We start from the raw sequence: 17,305 nt of genomic DNA on the forward strand, positions 1-17,305 counted from the left end.
AATAGAAAAGATTCTGGAATCATCAGAAATCAGGGTAATAGAAAATTTGGTTCTACATCGCAATGGGTTGACACTATAATCTGGCTCTTGGCCATCTAACTCCATCTGAACAATACCCCAAAAAACTTATTTTTTTTCCCCAATGAAGACTTATTGGAGATTTGATGAATATTTTGCTATGATACTGTAGAATCATAGGACTGGAAGGGACCTCAAACTCAAGTCCAGCCCCTTATATTGAAGCAGGACTAAGTTAACCTAGATCTTTCCTGACATGTATTTTTCCAACCAGTTATTATGAATCTCCAATGATGGGGATTCCAAAAGTGCCCTTGGAAGCCTATTCTAGAGCTCAACAAACCTTATAATTAGCAAGTTTTTCCTAATCTTGAATTTAATTCTCCCTTGCTGCAGATTCAGCCAATTACTTTTGTCCTATTTCAGTAGACATGGAAAATAAATGCATAGAATTTGAATTGATAAAAGGCTTACAGATTTTAACCTTCAGTTTGCTTCCTAGTAACTATTTATTTTAATTGTCGATGATTGCAATAACACAAAATCATTTATATTTTCTCAGGTTTTGTAGCATTTTCACTTCTGCCAGAGTTGGCTCAAAGAATAAAAATGTTCTTTGCCTTGGGGCCAATAGCCACAATTACATTTGCCAGAAGCCCTGTGATAAAGCTTTTGAGACTTCCTGAAACAATGCTCAAGGTATGTCATTTCTCCATCTATTGGCTTCAACTCCACCTGAACAGTTCTGCCTAAAAGAAACAGCCAAGGATTATTCTAACAGAGGCTAAAAGAGTTGGGAGGTAAACTCAATACAGCTAAAAATCTGACCTTGAATATTTGCTTATTCAAATATTTCTATGATGGACTTAGAGCTGCTTTCCAAAGATTTATAAATACTGCATATTGGCCTGGTTATTAGGGTATATTAGTTTAACTCAACAAGAGTCTGTATGAAAAGCATGCAAGAAAGAAAAGAATGGCTCAAGACAATTCACCCCTTAAACACTCAAGTTCTTAGGGGCCAGTAAATGTCCTGTTGCCCCAGAAGCCTTTACTTTGATCTCCGGCTAAGCCTAGAATAGCAATGAGCAAATACCAACCCAAAGGCTGGATGCAGTCCCCTAGAGTTAACCCCTGGCAGGCCACTGCCACTGTATTTACCTGTGCCTATGCAGATACAGGTAATCACAGCTCCCATTGACCACTGATGGCCTTTCCTGGCCAATGGGAGCTGTGGGAAGTGGCATCCCAGTCCACACCACTGCCTGTAGCTCCCATTGGCCGGGAACAGGAGCTGCAAGCATCTGTACCTACAGAGGCACAGGTAAATATAGTGGCAGCAGCCCACCAGGAGCTAACACTGGTGAACTGCCACTGTCTTAATGCCCAACCCTGGCCTAGAAGAACAAAAGCAGTATTGCAGTTTTTTTAAAGTGACCTTTTCTCAAGAGAGAAAGCTAAGGGGAACAAGACTGGGACAGCAGACTTCTGGGTATCTGAAGTAGTGAGGCTAGCCTAGTTATCACTGCAGTATGGCAAGATAGACTGTTTCTTTAAAATGTTTTTCTATAAGGCTGTGTCCAGACTCAAGGGTTTTTTCGAAAAAAGTAGCCTTTTTTCGAAAAAACTTCACTTGTGTCTAGACTACAGCCGCGTTCTTTCGAAATTAAATCGAAAACGCGGCTTTTCTTTCGACGGCGGCAAACCTAATTCCACAAGGAAGAACGCCTTTTTTTGAAAGTGCTCTTTCGAAAAAAGGCATTCTTGAATGCAAACAGGGCTTTTTCGAAAGAGAGCATCCAGACTGCCTGGGTGCTTTCTTTTGAAAAAGCCTCTTTCGAAAGAGGCTTGCAGTCTAGACTTAACCTAAAAGTCATGTTCCTACTGCAAAAAAAAAAAAAAAAAAAAAAAAATCCTTCTGTCTAAGAAGGCTGGTCTCTGTACTTCACCAGTCACAGACTCCCGAAGGGATGAACTGCAGGTGGCCAAACCCAGGCAGAACCACTGTATACACATGGTTCATATGTAGAGAACTGTAGCCTAGAGCCCAGTCTAAGGCTATGTCTACACTGCAGAGCTTTTCCGGGATCCCAGAGGGATCCCGGAAAAGCTCTGCTGCGTCCAATGAATGCATCTACTTTTTCGGAAAAAAATTTGGAAAAGCAGACACGTTTTTTTTGGCATCTCTGTACTTCCTTGTAGAATGAAGTTAAGGGATGTTCTGAAAGAGGGTTTTCCCCCAACATTTGGCCCCATGTAGATGGGCCAAATGTTGGAAAAGCCTTTTTCAGAAGAAAAGTGAAAAAGATACACAAAGTGCAGTTTCCAATTTGCATATCTTTTTCCAACTTTTCTTTGGAGTGTGGCAAGGGCGCCTCTTCCCCAAGCCACTACTGGTGAGGCCTCCTCCCTTTAGCCCCCCCAAGTTAGGATTTTGCAGCGGGTCTCAGTGGTAGGGAGCCCAGGCCAGGAGCCCACAGGCTCCCTCCTTTGCTGCCTTTACCTAATGCTGGTCAAACTTGTTCTCTCCGGTTTCTTCCTCTTTGCCTCTCCACCACCTTCCTTTCGTCCTCTCGCTCTCCTCCCCAGCTTCTAACTGCTGAGGCTTTTAAAAGCCCTCAGACAGACAGCAGAGAAGTCAGCTGGCCCCAATTTGCCTGAGCCAGCTCCCTCCCAGCTGCATCTAATTGGGCTACAGTTCTCTGCTTTTCTAACAGGAGTTTTTCCCTTTTAGGCTGCCTTTTCCCCTCACCTTTTTATTTACACACACCCAATCCATGGCCCCACAAAGTCGCGAGACCTCCTCGTCAACCTCCTCCTGGCCCTAGCGAAAGTTGCCATCTTTAATAGCAGGAGGAGGATGCTAGACGAGGGGGTTCTCTGCGACTGTGGGGCCTATTTCCGCTCCTCCCTCGTGTCACGAATCCGGGCAGAGTTCCTCTGGGCGGCGTCCACTGGCTCCATCGACAGCTTTGAGGAGCAGTGGGCGCTGTCCGGGGTTCTCTGCTCGGTGTCCCCATCCGGCTCCCTTATTTTGAACCTCTAGCCCGCACTTCTTGATCCTTTAGTCATTATTTGTCCCAAGCAATCAATTGAACATGGGTCCAGTGTCCCTCCCATAAGGTTGGGGAGGGGCTCCGCCCGCCCACCATCCCATGATTTCAAATAGGCCCTCACCTTTTTATTTACACACACCCAATCCATGGCCCCACAAAGTTGCGAGACCTCCTCGTCAACCTCCTCCTGGCCTTAACGAAAGCTGCCATCTATAATAGCAGGAGGAGGATGTTAGACAAGGGGGTTCTCTGCGACCGTGGGGCCTATTTCCATTCTTCCCTCGTGTCACGAATCCGGGCAGAGTTCCTCTGGGCAGCGTCCACTGGCTCCATCGACAGCTTTGAGGAGCGGTGGGCGCTGTCCAGAGTTCTCTGCTCAGTGTCCCCATCCGGCTCCCTTATTTTAAACCTGTGACCCGCACTCCTTGACCCTGTTGTCATTTTTTGTCCCCCGGATTCAGTTGAACATGGGTTCAGTGTCCCTCCCATAAGGTTGGGGAGGGGCTTTTCAACCTTCCCATGATTTCAAATAGGCCCTCTCTGCAGCAGCTCCCTGGCCTGACCCCGTCACAGGAGACATAGCCTAAGTGTGGGAGAATTGTAAAATTCTACCCCAGGACAGAAAAAAGGCATCAGACCTGAAAGGTGCATTCAGAGAGACCAGACATGAGACATAGTTGCAGCATGTCATGCAACTTCTTAAAATTCTGTTCCTCTGTCTATGGAGAGAGGTGGAAGTTAAATTGGAAAAGCCCTTCCATGGGCACTATGAGAACTGCTCCCCTCAGCCTGCATATACACACATACTAACTCAGTTTATAGTATTCTATATGCAAAGCAAGCTTGAAAATTATACTGGAAGCAATTTCAAAGATATCACTACCACAACATTGGTCTGGGGTAGAAGAATATCACAAAAGTGCAGGTTGTAGTTCTGTAGCTAAAAGTGAGTTGAGCTTAATATTTAAAGCTGGAATTCAACCACTTTGCTAGAGATGAAGACTATAGAATATCCTCCTCAAAATGACAGCCCTTATTTTTGGAGAACAGAATGTACTTTCTGGGAATTTAAAAATAAGTCATTATTTTATTAATTTTATGAGTTTAATTATATTAAAAGTAAATTAAAAGTAATTAAATCTAAATTAGTCATAATTACAAACTAGTGCCGATACTTCCCAAATAGTTTAAAAAAAATCACTGAAATCTCATAACCTCATTGTGATGCTGGTGGATACAGCTCCCCCCTCATCATCATTTAAGATGATAGAAACAGTTAAGCCAGAGCTACTCAACTGAGGAAGCCCCAGGGGCCACAATGATACAGCACCTGCCGAGGGCCGCAACTTAAGTGTGGTTGCATATACATGCAACTATTGCAAATAGCTTCTTTCACATTGACAGGAATGAATACAAAGATTAAGGCAAGACTACACAACACGCAGGCCCCATTTTAGTCAGTTTTGTTGATATTAATAAAATGCAATGTTTACCCAATTTTCACCCAACAGCACTTTTTTAATGAGGAATGAAAGTCCAGGAATTTAACTACTAAAACGCATATCAACAGAAGACCATCATATTGACTTGCTGTTGTAGAGCGTGTTTCCAGTAGAGGCCATGTTCAAAGGATCCCACCCATGGACCATGTGTTAAGCCCTACGTAACCCCAAACTGTATCATGAGCCACAAACAAGTGGGCTCCATGCTGAGGAGCCCTGAGTTAAGTTCTGTTGTGAAGTAATAGTGAGCTCCACCCAAAACTAAGGCACATCCAAGGTCACTCAAGAATTTGAACTGCGTGTAGACAGAGGGCGCTTGCCAGGTATTGTCTGAATAGTGTGTGCATGAGACCGAGAAACCGAGGTGTGAAAAGCATACAAAAACAAATTGAGAAGGAAGCTCCCGCCACAGCCTAGAAAAACATGGTGTCTGGCCCCAAGAGAAGCCTAGAAAGAGTTTTTGGATGGGCTGGTGGCAAAAAGGGAAGTGAGGGAGGGTTTGCAGCTGAGAGCAAGGAGGCTATCTCTAGCTATGTTGGCTCTCCTGGCTTCAGAGAAACAGAACTGTCTACATTCTTTGTAAATAAACTATATTACATCAAAGGCTCCTCAACTCTATCATAAATTTCTCCCTTAACTGGAAATTTTGGCTAACAACCTGGATCAAAAAAGGGGTTGTGTGGTCCTTTAAGAAACGTAGCATTGGAGTCCAATTGTTTTTCTTCCTAATGATGTTAATCATAATAATAAGGCAGACTCTTCAGACTTCTCATGTAGTTAAAATTATTGAAATCTCCTACACTGGCTTCACTGGAAGGTCTTTCCTATTTCCCATAATTCATCATAACTGAACATTTAGCAGAGGCTAGATAACTACTTTGACAGCATGACATGAAGCTGGGATGTATGTGTGCAACTAACACATTTTCTGAAACAGAGCTCATTGTCTTGAGAATGTCAGAAAATTTCATTCATGATTATCACTCACTAAACTGAGGGGAAAAAAGGCCAGGATTCAGGCTGAAGTGTTATAGGATGGCAGAAGGTTTTGTCAAGCTTTGAATACTTAGCTCACATTTGAGACTAGGGTGGCAACATATCTGTATGAAATGGAACTATAAAAAGACACCTATTGTGGTAAGGAAAAATAGAATGAATAATTTTCTTTTCAGACTATACTTGGAACAAAAGGAGTCTTTCATCAGAATGAACAACTGAAAAAGCCTTTAGCTCTATTATGTACCAAAATGAAAAAATTGTGTGCATGCACCCTCTCTTCTTTTACTGGACACAATAAACAAAACTTAAATGCGGTAAGTATGATCCAGACTATTATAAAACAAATAACACTCAAATAATTTCTGAAGTAAATAGTGTTGGTATCCTATGTGTGTGGCACACAGCTACTTTCATATGGGGAAATATATGCCTAGTACTTGGCCTAACTCAGTGATGTTCTGAGCAGGTCTGTCGACTGAGGGTTGCGGGGAGGTGTAAAGAGGCCCCTGTCTCCTGGCCCCCACCACTGCTACCTTTAAATTGCCACACGAGTGCCATGCTGCGCACTCCATGGGGTTGTGGGATGTGCAGGATTGCTGCACTTTGGGCAGTGTAGAGGGCTGGCTTCTCTGGCCCCACTCTTTCTGCCTGTGGCCCCGCCTCTTCTGGGAGAACAGAGCTGGACACCCACCCACCTTGCCCAGGGACCAGTGCAGGCTGTTGGTTCCCCAGTTCTGAGAGAATAAGAACTTTGTGATGACGTGTTTCACAAATGCCAAAGTGGCTTTTAACTAGTGGTGGGATCAACTAGAATACTAGGTTCAAACCTATCAAAGCATGCTGGGGCGGACAGTCTGAATCCAAACCTGGATCCAGATTTTACAGATGTCCCTATCCTTAAAACTGCTTGATACAAACCCCTGATCTGAACTTCATTTACCCAACTACAAGGTGTTAATGATTGAGAGTCAGTTTGGTAACGGGCCATTCTCTAATTTTAACCCATGAACGATATGTCAAGAATATTTGCTCTCTTTTCTTAACCTAAGATTCATGTTACCTTTATCCTGTCTACCCCTCAGCTCATTCTTGCCTTCTGACAACATGGCCAGGCAGGAGGAGGAGGAGGAATAAGAAGAAGCACTCCCTCCCCTTCTGTGTATGTGGTGCCTTATTTTTGCCTGGTCCATGTCTCTAAGGGTACGTCTAGACTACCGCGTTTTGTCGACGGAAGTTTTGTCGACAGATACTGTCGACAAAACTTCCGTCAACAAAGAGCGTCCAGACACGTTGAGTTCTGTCGACAAAGCAAGCTGCTTTGTCGACAGAACTCCGTAGTCTGGACGCAGTGTTACAGGCAATAACACCTTCTGTCGACACAGTTCTGTCGACAGAAGGTGTTATGCCTCGTAAAATGAGGTATACCAGCGTCGACAAAACTGCTGAGTTCTGTCGACGTTATGTCGACAGAACTCAGCAGTAGTGTAGACTCTGGTATAGTTTTCTCGACAAAAGTCCACTTTTGTCGACAAAACTAGGTAGTCTAGACACACCCTAAGGCTCAAGAATAAGAAAAGTGTTTGGATCTGCAAGTCCAATCCTTTCTTCCCTGTACCCTGGTCTATACTAAGGCTTTATTACAAAAATAACCTCTTCTTAGGTCCAATTAATAAATGGAACGTCAACACTACCAATCCCATTTTTTTGAAATAATGGGCCCCGGAATTCAAAATTTGTACTCCTACTTTGCTCAGGGAATAATGCTAATTTTGAAATCGTTATTTCAAAGTAGCAGTAGCATGGACACTCCACTGCTGCTATTTCAAAATAACTACTCCCCAGAGTAATTCAAACTAATCACTCCCCAGTGCTTCCTGGGGCTCTAAGTCGAGAAAGCTCATCCACATTAACGGAGCCTGCCTCAGATTAATTTTAAGGCTTTCCCATAGTGTAGACATAGAATCATAGAACACTCGACCAGAAAGGTACCTTGAGAGGTCATCAAGGCAAGTCCCCTGCCCTCAAGGCAGAGACAAGCACCATCTAGACCATCCCTGATAGATGTCTATCTAACCTGCTCTTAAATAAACCCAGAGATAGAGAGAGAGAGATTCTACAACCTCCCTAGGCAATTTATTCCAGTGTTTAACCACCCTGACACTTAGGAAATTTTTCCTAATGTCCAGCCTAAACTTCCCTTGCTACAGTTTGAGATCATTGCTGCTTGTCCTATCCTCAGAGGCCAAAGAGAACAATTTTTCTCCCTCCTTCCTGTGCCACCCATTTAGATACTTGAAAACTGCAATCACGTTCCCTCTCGTCTTCTCCTTTCCAAACTAAACAAGCCCAATTTTTTCAGACTTTCCTCATAGTTCATGTTCTCTAGACCTTTAATCATTCTTGTTGCTCTTCTCTGGACCTTCTCCAATTTCTCCACATCTTTCTTGAAATGTGGTGCTCATACCTGAACACAATACTCCAATTGAGGCCTAATCAGTGCAGAGTAGTCCGGAAGAATGACTTCTTGTGTCTTGCTCACAACACTCCTGTTAATGCATCCCAGAATCATGTTTGATTTTTTTTTTTTTTTTTTTTTTTTTTTTTTTGCAACAGTATCACACTGTTGACTCTTATTTAGCTTGTGGTCCGCTATGACCCCTAGATCTCTTTCTGCAGTACTCCTTCCTAGACAGTAGCTTCCCATTCTGTGTGCATGATACTGATTGTTCCTTTCTAAGTGGAGCAGTTTGCATTTGTTCTTATTAAACTTCATCCTATTTACCTCAGATCATTTCTTCAATTTGTCCAGATCATTTTGAATTATGACCCTGTTCTCCAAAGCAGCTGCAACCCCTCCCAGCTGGTATCATCTGCAAAATTAATAAGCAAACTCTCTATGCCAATATCTAAATCATTGTTGAAGATATTGAACAGAACTGGTCTCAAAACAGACCCCTGGGGAACCCCACTTGTTATGCCCTTCCAGCATGATTGTGAACCATTAATAACTGCTCTCTACGAATGGTTATCCAACCAGTTATGCACCCACCTTATAGTAGCCCCATCTAAGTTGTATTTGTCTCACAAGATCTTCTTATCAACAAAACTGTATCAAATGCCTTACTAAAGTCTAGGTATACCATGTCCACCACTTCTCCTTTATCCACAAGACTTGTTATCCTATCAAAGAAAGCTATCTGATTGGTTTGACATGATTTGTTCTATACAAATCCATGCTGGTTGCTACCTATCACTGTATTTTCTTCCAGATGTTTGCAGATGCATTTCTTAATTACTTGCTCCATTATCTGTCCTGGCACAGAAATTAAACGGACTGGTCTGTAGTTTCCTGGGTTGTTCTTATTTCCCTTTTTATAAATGGGCACTATATTTGCCCCTTTCCAGTCTTCTGGAATCTCTCCCATCATCCATGATTTTTCAAAGACGATAGCTAAAGGCTCAGATGCCTCCTCTGTCAGCTCCTTGAGTATTCTAGGATGCATTTCATTAGGCCCTGGTGACTTGCAGACATGTAACTTTTCTAAGTAATTTTTAACTTGTTCTTCTTTTATTTCATCTTCTGAACCTTCCCCATTCCTACTAGCATTCACTATGTTAGGCACTCCTTCATCGTCAGACTTCTTGGTGAAGACTGAAACAAAGACATTATTAAGCACCTCTGCCATTTCCAAGTTTCCTGTTACTGTTTCTCCCTCTTCACTCAGCAATGGGCCTACCCTGTCATTGGTCTTCCTCTTGCTTCTGATACATTTATAGTGTCGTCTTGTTACCCTTTATGTCTCTAGCTAGACTGATCTCATTTTGTGTCTTTGCCTTTCTAATTTTGCTCCTGCATACCTGTATTGTTTCCATATATTCATCCTTTGTAATTTGACCTAGTTTCCACTTTTATATAACTCCTTTTTCATTTTTAGATCATGCAAAAGTTCCTGGTTAAGCCAAGGCAGTCTTTTGCCATAGTTTCTATGTTTCCTATGCAGCAGAAGTTTGCTTTTGGGCCCTTAATAATATCCCTTTGAAAAACTGCCAACTCTCTTCAGTTGTTTTATCTCTTTGTCTTGCTTCACATGGAACCTTACCTACCAGCTCTCTGAGTTTACTAAAATCTGCCTTCCTGAAATCCATTGTCTGTATTTCACTGTTCTCCCTTCTACCATTCCTTAGAATCATGAATTCTATGATTTCATGATCACTTTCCCCCAAGCTGTCTTCCACTTTCAAGTTCTTAACCAGTTCCTCCCTATTTGTTAAAATTGAATCTAGAACAGCTTCCCCCCAGTAGCTTTCTCAACCTGACATAAAAAATTGTCTCCAATGACGTCAAAGAACTTATTGTATGGTCTGTGCCCCACTGTGTTAGTTTCCCAACATATGTCTAGATAGTTGAATTCCCTCATCAGCACTTCTGATGATTTTGTTAGTTTAAAAAAAGCCTCATCCATCTCTTCTCCCTGGGTAGGTGGTTTGTTGTAGACCCCTAGCATGACATCACCCTTGATTTTCACCCCTTTAAACCTAACCCAGAGACTCTCAACAAGTCTGTCTCCTATGTCCATCTCTACCTCAGTCCAAGTGTATACATTTTTAATATATAAGGCAATACTTCCTCCCTGTTCTCTCCGCCTGTCCTTTCTGAGCAAGATGTACATTTCTATACTAATATTCCAATCAAGTGTATTATGCCATCAAGTCTCTGTGATCCCAGCTATGTCATAGTTGTGTTTATTTGTTAACACTTCAAGTTCTTCCTGCTTATTACCCATACTCCTTGCAGTTGTATATAAGCATCTAAGATACTGATTTGATTTTTTGCCTCCCAGTTCTGCTTTGTCCCTCCTTTATCTCTGCTATTGTAGCACATGCTCCCTTCCAATTCTGACCCAACTCCCAAGTCTCCATGTTCTTTACTTACCTGTGGGCTTTGGTCACCTGCCCTTGTCTAACCTAGTTTAAAGCCCTCCTTTCTAGGTTAGCCAGTCTGCATCCAAATATGGTCTTCCTCTTCACCGAAAGGTAAACCCCATCCCTGTTTAGTAGTCCTTCTTGGAATAGCATCCCATGCTATTTTGATTTTGTTATTTCAAGAGTTATTAAATGTAATTAGTTCAAAATAGTTTCCAAGTGTAGACATGTCCTTTATGACATGGTGGTTACAGAGGTGTCTGGAGTGAGTGAAGTCATGACTATACCACATGCATATACCAGCCAGCTGAACAGGGGCAGGGCGAATGTACTGTACCCTGAAGGAAGTAAGGAGAAACTGCCTCTCCGAAGTGTAGTGTAATTAAACTCATGTAAAGAATAAAATTTTTTCTCTCCATAAAGCTAATAATCGGTCTTTATCAGACTATGAGAATGAAGTAATACTCCATTTTCCAGAGGTACTGCAGACATTAATTGGAAGCTTGTTTTTATCTAAAGAAATATGGTGGGCCATACCATGTCATTGATTATAGAAAACTTTGTAGATTTCTATTGGAGTGTCTGTTCAGAAATGTGTAGTGTGCAGTGATCCCTATAAGCTGGGCACTTTTGTGGCCACTCATAAGAGATTCAAATGCTCTCAACTGATTAGCAGTGTCCACAGCTAGGTTTTTTTTTATGCTGGTGATGCACATGTCTTGGTGCACACAAATATTTATTTCACACCTGGACAGGGAAAAATGCTGAACATGGGTGGAAATGATTAAAGGGAACATTGGTAGTAGGGCATGGCATGAAGTTTACAAATTTACCTGGATTTATGTCTTTGTCCTCTTTTGTTTTTTGTTAAATAAAAACAGAATAATTCATTTAAGACTTTTTTTCTAACTCTAAGAAAAAGAACCAATTTTTTAAAATCAGTGATAGTATTTCACATGTGTCTAACAACTGAGATTCATGGTAGTATCTTAAATCCAAATAATAAAATAAATCCTACAAAGGTCTGTCACTAGGCTAAAACATTTCATAAGTTCAATATAAAAAATTAACTGCAGAAAGATGTTGTTATGCTTTAGAACAGACATTTCAGGAAAAGGTTAGCTTTTCTAAATGGCAAAGCTAAACAAATACTTTTTTGACATAAGATAAGTCAGTAATGTGAAAATCAATCCAAAACCAAATTTGATGGAAAATATGTTACTGTCTCACAATATTAAGTAATTTTCTTTGGGTGTACTAATATAGCTAGAATATATATACACATAAAATAATTTGTTTTTCTTCATATATATGATTTTGTTGTGAAGTGAGGCATATATCTGGTTTGAAAACGCTAGTTAATTTTTTTTTTTTTTACTCGCAGAAACTGTTTATTCAGTAATAGTGACTTCACACAACATGGGCTCCCTCTAGTGGCCAAAAAGACCTGTACATTCTTAGCATGAATTCAGTTATTTAGTAGACTTGCTCATAATTTCCCTGTTTTTATATTTTAAGTGGTAATGTGCTCCTAAGCTTTTTTGATGCAACTGTGAATCTGGTGCTTTCTAGGTTTAGAAACCTGTCAGTGGGGGTTGCCTTCTTCTACAACATGTGGTTACAACAGGTCACTTACATTAATGTAAAGGGTGGATTCTTTTGTAATTTGACATCTTTAAACCATGACTTGAGGACTTCGTTAACTCATCAAGAAGTTATGGGTTGGTCACAGGAATAGGTGAGTGAGGTTCTGAGGCTAAACAATATGCAGGAGGGTCAAACTAGATGATCACGATAATCGCTTCTGTCCTTAAAGCTTTGAGTATAAACATGTGGATCTCATATTGATAACAATTAGTAATTTATTTTCAGAGTCGATTACCCATGTATGTTTCACATTCACCTGCTGGAACATCTATGCAGAATATTTTACATTGGCGGCAGGTATTTTTCAACTTTTGACTCCTGTATATTTTTTGAATCATAATTCCTGTGTATTTTATGTAGTATAAGTGTGCTAGGCCCAGTTTTAGGCTCCTCTGACACCTTACCCTATAGGCATCTAAACTCATTCTGTAACTTTAGTGAAAGTTCCCTACACACATATATCTCTGTCTCTGGGTATGCATGTGACTTTTTCTAAGTGCCTGGATGCCAGTCTCCCATATAAGCTGCAGAGTGAGCCATAAATGGGGAAGATGCTCAACTACCTATCTTGCCGGGCCTGATCCAGAGGACGTGTTCAGAGGCTGTCTATTGGATGAAGAGTCATTCCAAAACTGGGTGAAGAGGTGGTGCCCATCTTCTACCTCAGTGGTTGGAGCATTCACTTGGTCTGTGGGATACCTGCTTTAATTCTCCACTCTGCCTGACAGAGGGAAAGGGTTTAAATAGGAGAATGCTCTAATGGCTAGGCAATGGGATACAGATTAAACCGCTCAAATCCAGGACTCTCTGGGGTTCTAACCCAACCTGGTGGCAAGATGGCAAGCCCCAGCTAGCCACTCTCTTGGTCATGTGGCTGTCCCCAGTGGTCACTCTGCAATATAGCTCTCCCCTGTACTTGCAGCCCCCAGTGATCACTCCCAATATCACATCCCTCTTTTCTGTGACCCATTCCTTTCTGTGTTATGGAAAACAGTTCAATTCCTGGCACTTCACATTTTCCTGGCACAACCAAACCCTGACCTTGCTTTAAGTTAGTATAAGAGGAAACTACCAACCATATTTGGTGGTCCTAGCTCTCACCATTTAGGAGGCACTCTTAAACAAACAGAATCATGGACTGCCACACTGTGCCGGGTCAGCTGATCGTCAGCACAGCGCAGCGGCCGTTTTTATTTTAATGAAGCGGGGATTATTTAAATCCCCGCTTCATTGACTATGTCGAGTAAACTACTTTACATGGCACCGTCAATGGAGCCATGTAGTCTAGACGTACCCACAGAGATTATCACAAATGGCTTCTTCATCACCCTTAGGATAAAATTTGTTTTCCTTGATTCTTTCTAGATTAAGATGCATAATATGCCCCACTGTGGAGGACCACCAGTATAATTTCCTACAATGTTTAGCAGCAAAGGCCTCTAATCTGCTTGCCTCTAGGCATTACTGCAATATAAATATTAATATACAAATTGTATTCATATCTAACTGAAAATAGCTAAATTGATAAACACAATGGGTCTGATCTCACACTGATATAAATCTGGAGTAACTGAAATCAGTGGAGATACTTATATCATAGGTTCAAATTTTTCTCTAGTGTAACTAAAGTCATTAGAGTCACAGAAAAGAGTAATCTGGCCCATTGTTTGGTTTCTTAAAGTCCTCCAGTTCAGGATCTGTAAATATTTAAATGGGAAGGAGATTTCTGATAAGCACTTGGTTCTGTAATCTAGTGGACAAAGATATAATATGATATATTAGCTCAAAATTGAAGAGAATTGCATTTAGGTTAGAAATTAAGTACAGTATATGTTTCTAAAAGTGAGAGCAGTTAACCACCAGAACAGCATGAGAGCAACATTTAATCCCAAATTTTAACAGGATGAAAGATGTTGTATTCTCTCTTTATCCGATGACCTATCCAGACTTTTGCTATGGTTATAACTCTTTATATTATATAATTCATAGGTATTGTATTCAAAGCAATTGCAATCTTATGACTATGGCTCCAAGGAAAAGAACATGGAGAAATACAATCAGGTAGGCTAACATACTTTTTGTTGAAAATGCTTTGAAGAATTTTTTTTTAATTGAGGATTAGAAATCTCAATTTTTAGTACTATAAAAACACATTTCTATAAGATGTGTCAATGATACTTTACTCTGGTGAGGTTAAAAAGTTGTGGATGAAAATGTGAAGAAAGGTGATTTTATGCAGATATGCGAACATGTTCAGTTATTAAAGGTTAAGATACAAAACCAAATATTACAAAAAATGGATGGAGACTTATTTACCAAATGATCATTTGATAATTCTCCTGGGACTTCCCAGTAGGAATGGTCACAGGCAAAGGAATGAAGAATTAAGCTCTTACCTGTTAAGGGCTAAAATCAAGATTGAAAAAATGTTATAAAAGCTAATATTTCAAATAAAGTTTACCAGATGCAAACTAAAAAGGAAGGCATTGTACATATGGGATCAATCTGAGTGTTGCAGCATGCTTATTTGATGCACCAATTTCTCCATGATTCTCTCTGGGATTTGTTTTTGTTTTTTGAACCAACCCCTAATGCTTCCTTTTCCAATGAGACGGTACCAATAGTCTAGCAGCTACTAACAGGTACCAATAAATATGCCATTTAAAAACAAAGCAATATAAAGCACGCACACTTTGCTAACAAAGATCAATGTAAAAGAGTTGCATGTGTGTGTAGCTACAGGGAGGAATAACAATCCTTGTTTCAGACTAAAGTTACCCAAATTGTGTTTCTGGCCCTGCCATATATTTCCTGTATGATCTTGAGAAATGCACTTAATGTCTCCCAGATTAATACTTCCTTATAGGATTGGGGTGAAGATGAATTCATTAAAGTTGTGAGATACTGTAATAATGAGTACCAAGGAAAAGTCTATGAATAAAAAGGTGACATAAAATGCCCCATTTTAATTAGAAATAAACTGTAACAGCCCAGTACATGGGCAAATGGAGTGTAAGTAAAAATGGCTTGTATTTTGCTCAATGCATAGCAATCCTATATGATGTGAATAGAATGCTAGGATATATTAATATGATACAAACATATTTTCTTACAAAATTTGTATGATGAACCAATGTATTTTAACACCTATATTATAAACTTGGTTTTTGGTCTTTTGGAATTGATGCCTCTAATTTTAAAGTTTACCCTCAATCCAGATATCAAATGACTAAAGAAATTATATTCATACATTATGCAAAAATCCAGCAGTAGGGTTGTTGTTGCAGTTAACAAGATGGAAAGTGACTAAGATAGCAGGCTTTATTTTTACTAATATTTTAATTCTATCAGACTGTGAAAGCAAGAGAATAGGCCTCTGTCTTTTCAGAATTTGTTTGTTAAAAAAATGGGTGTAGTTTTACAAGTTTTCATGTCTAACCATTTCCCTTTTTGCCAGACTACCCCTCCTATATACAAGATAGAAGAAATGAAAATGCCCATTGCTGTTTGGAGTGCTGAACGTGACTTATTTGCAGACTCAAGGGACTTGGATGCATTACTTGATCGAATTACTAATCTCATTTACCATATGCGTTTTCCTGATTGGGAACATCTAGATTTCATCTGGGGTCTCGATGCACCTAAGCGCATGTATGCAAAAATCATTGAGATGATGAAGGAGCAGCTCTAAACCACACTGTAGCTCCAGAGGTTGAATGATTTGATCCTTCTGTTGTGCCTGGCAATAGGGGTGTTTTTCTTATTCAATTTTCTTTTTTGAAACTTATTTATAATGGGATTAGTGAAGGGTCTGATGGTGACTGGCCTGTATTTTGCTACATTTGTCACTCTGTTCTATTTTCCAACCTGCTGGTGAATTTCAGGAAACTGAGCTGCCTTTCTTAGATGAATCCTTAATGAAGCTACAACAGTCACATACATACCTCATGTAATACTACAGGAGATCACTTTCTTTGAAATGCTTTATTCTCTATGAGTCTGCCAGTGGGTGATTTATGACATTCATCTGGTTCCAGACAATAGCATATTATTTTACTGGGCAGCTTTTGAAGAGATTGTCAACTTTCTTAGGCCAAAAAAATTAACTTTGGCATATGAGAATTATTTCCTTTACAACCTCTGGCAGCTCAACTTCTCTTTCAAATTTCCTATTTGCAAAATGGGAATAGTAATACTTACCTTTTAGTTCTGAGGATTAATTTGTTAATGTTTGTAAAGTACTTTAAAAGATCACAAGTGCTAGGTTTTAACTCGTATTGAAAGATTCCTTTCAGTTTTCCAGGCATTCATAAACTTTTCATCCATTCCACACTGTAGCAAAAGACATGCTAAAAGTTCAGATTCTTGATTTCCACAAGCAGATCTGATGTGATAATTACTAAGCAAGAGGCACTAACTGAAATATATGTTGATGTTTAGGCTTAACTAACTACCCAGAGTGAATTTCTTTTGTTAGTAATGCAGCTTCAAGCAAGCTGTGAGCAGGCTGAGCTGCTCAGTGCTTTCATGTGAGTGAAGTTCTTGGTTCTGTTTTCAGTTAAAGATTTCATATGCTTTTGCTTTGCTGCCCTTGGTGGTTCATTCAGTGGTTTAGGATGCTGAAAAATTAAACCTGTTCTTGCTGAGTACTTATGTCTTAAAAACCTTGCTGGGAGACTGTGGGGCTTTTTATATTATTAACAGCAAGAAACTCAGAGGTTATGGTATGGACCACTTGGAAAATACATGCTCAAGGAAGGCAGTAAACTGTGTACTTCCTATGCTTTGAGTTCTGATGTGTGATTTTAACATGTTGCAATTAATAAACAAAAACTTTAAATCATCTCTGTGTGTGCCGCTGGTTCAGTATTAATTGTTCAAGCTAATATAAGAATGAACATTCTTCTACTGCATATCAAATACTGTAGTTTCTGAACAGGTTGGGAGGAGGAGGGATATTCTATCCATTGGGAGTATCTCAGCCTCAATAGCAGTTAGGTGTTTAGGAATCCCTTGATTACTGTTCTGACATGAAAACAGTTTGTTATTTTAGCCTCATGATTTTGAAGCCAATTGCATGACTCTTTGACAGTCTGACTTGAGATTTTTGAACATGCAGAGGTGGCAATAGTGAAAACCTTATCACCTAGTTGCCATTTT

The 17,305-nt window shown here is 40.2% G+C and overlaps 1 protein-coding gene across 3 annotated transcripts in view; it reads left to right on the forward strand.

The window, feature by feature from the left end:
• LOC102457200 (lipase member M-like) overlaps nt 1–16,986 on the forward strand; it is a 32,571-nt gene extending 15,585 nt beyond the window's left edge. For all 3 annotated transcript variants that reach the window (XM_075935102.2, XM_075935100.2, XM_075935101.2), the window contains exons 6-10: nt 581–717; nt 5,749–5,889; nt 12,371–12,442; nt 14,135–14,206; nt 15,603–16,986. In XM_075935102.2, the coding sequence (XP_075791217.2) occupies nt 581–717; nt 5,749–5,889; nt 12,371–12,442; nt 14,135–14,206; nt 15,603–15,836 (656 nt within the window). In that variant the 3' untranslated portion in view covers nt 15,837–16,986. The remainder of the gene's footprint in view (nt 1–580; nt 718–5,748; nt 5,890–12,370; nt 12,443–14,134; nt 14,207–15,602) is intronic.
• The last annotated feature ends 319 nt before the right edge of the window (nt 16,987–17,305 follow it).

This window comes from Pelodiscus sinensis, chromosome 8, assembly GCF_052426305.1.
Source record: "Pelodiscus sinensis isolate ZL-2025 chromosome 8, ASM5242630v1, whole genome shotgun sequence".
NCBI classification, from domain to species: Eukaryota; Metazoa; Chordata; order Testudines; family Trionychidae; genus Pelodiscus; species Pelodiscus sinensis.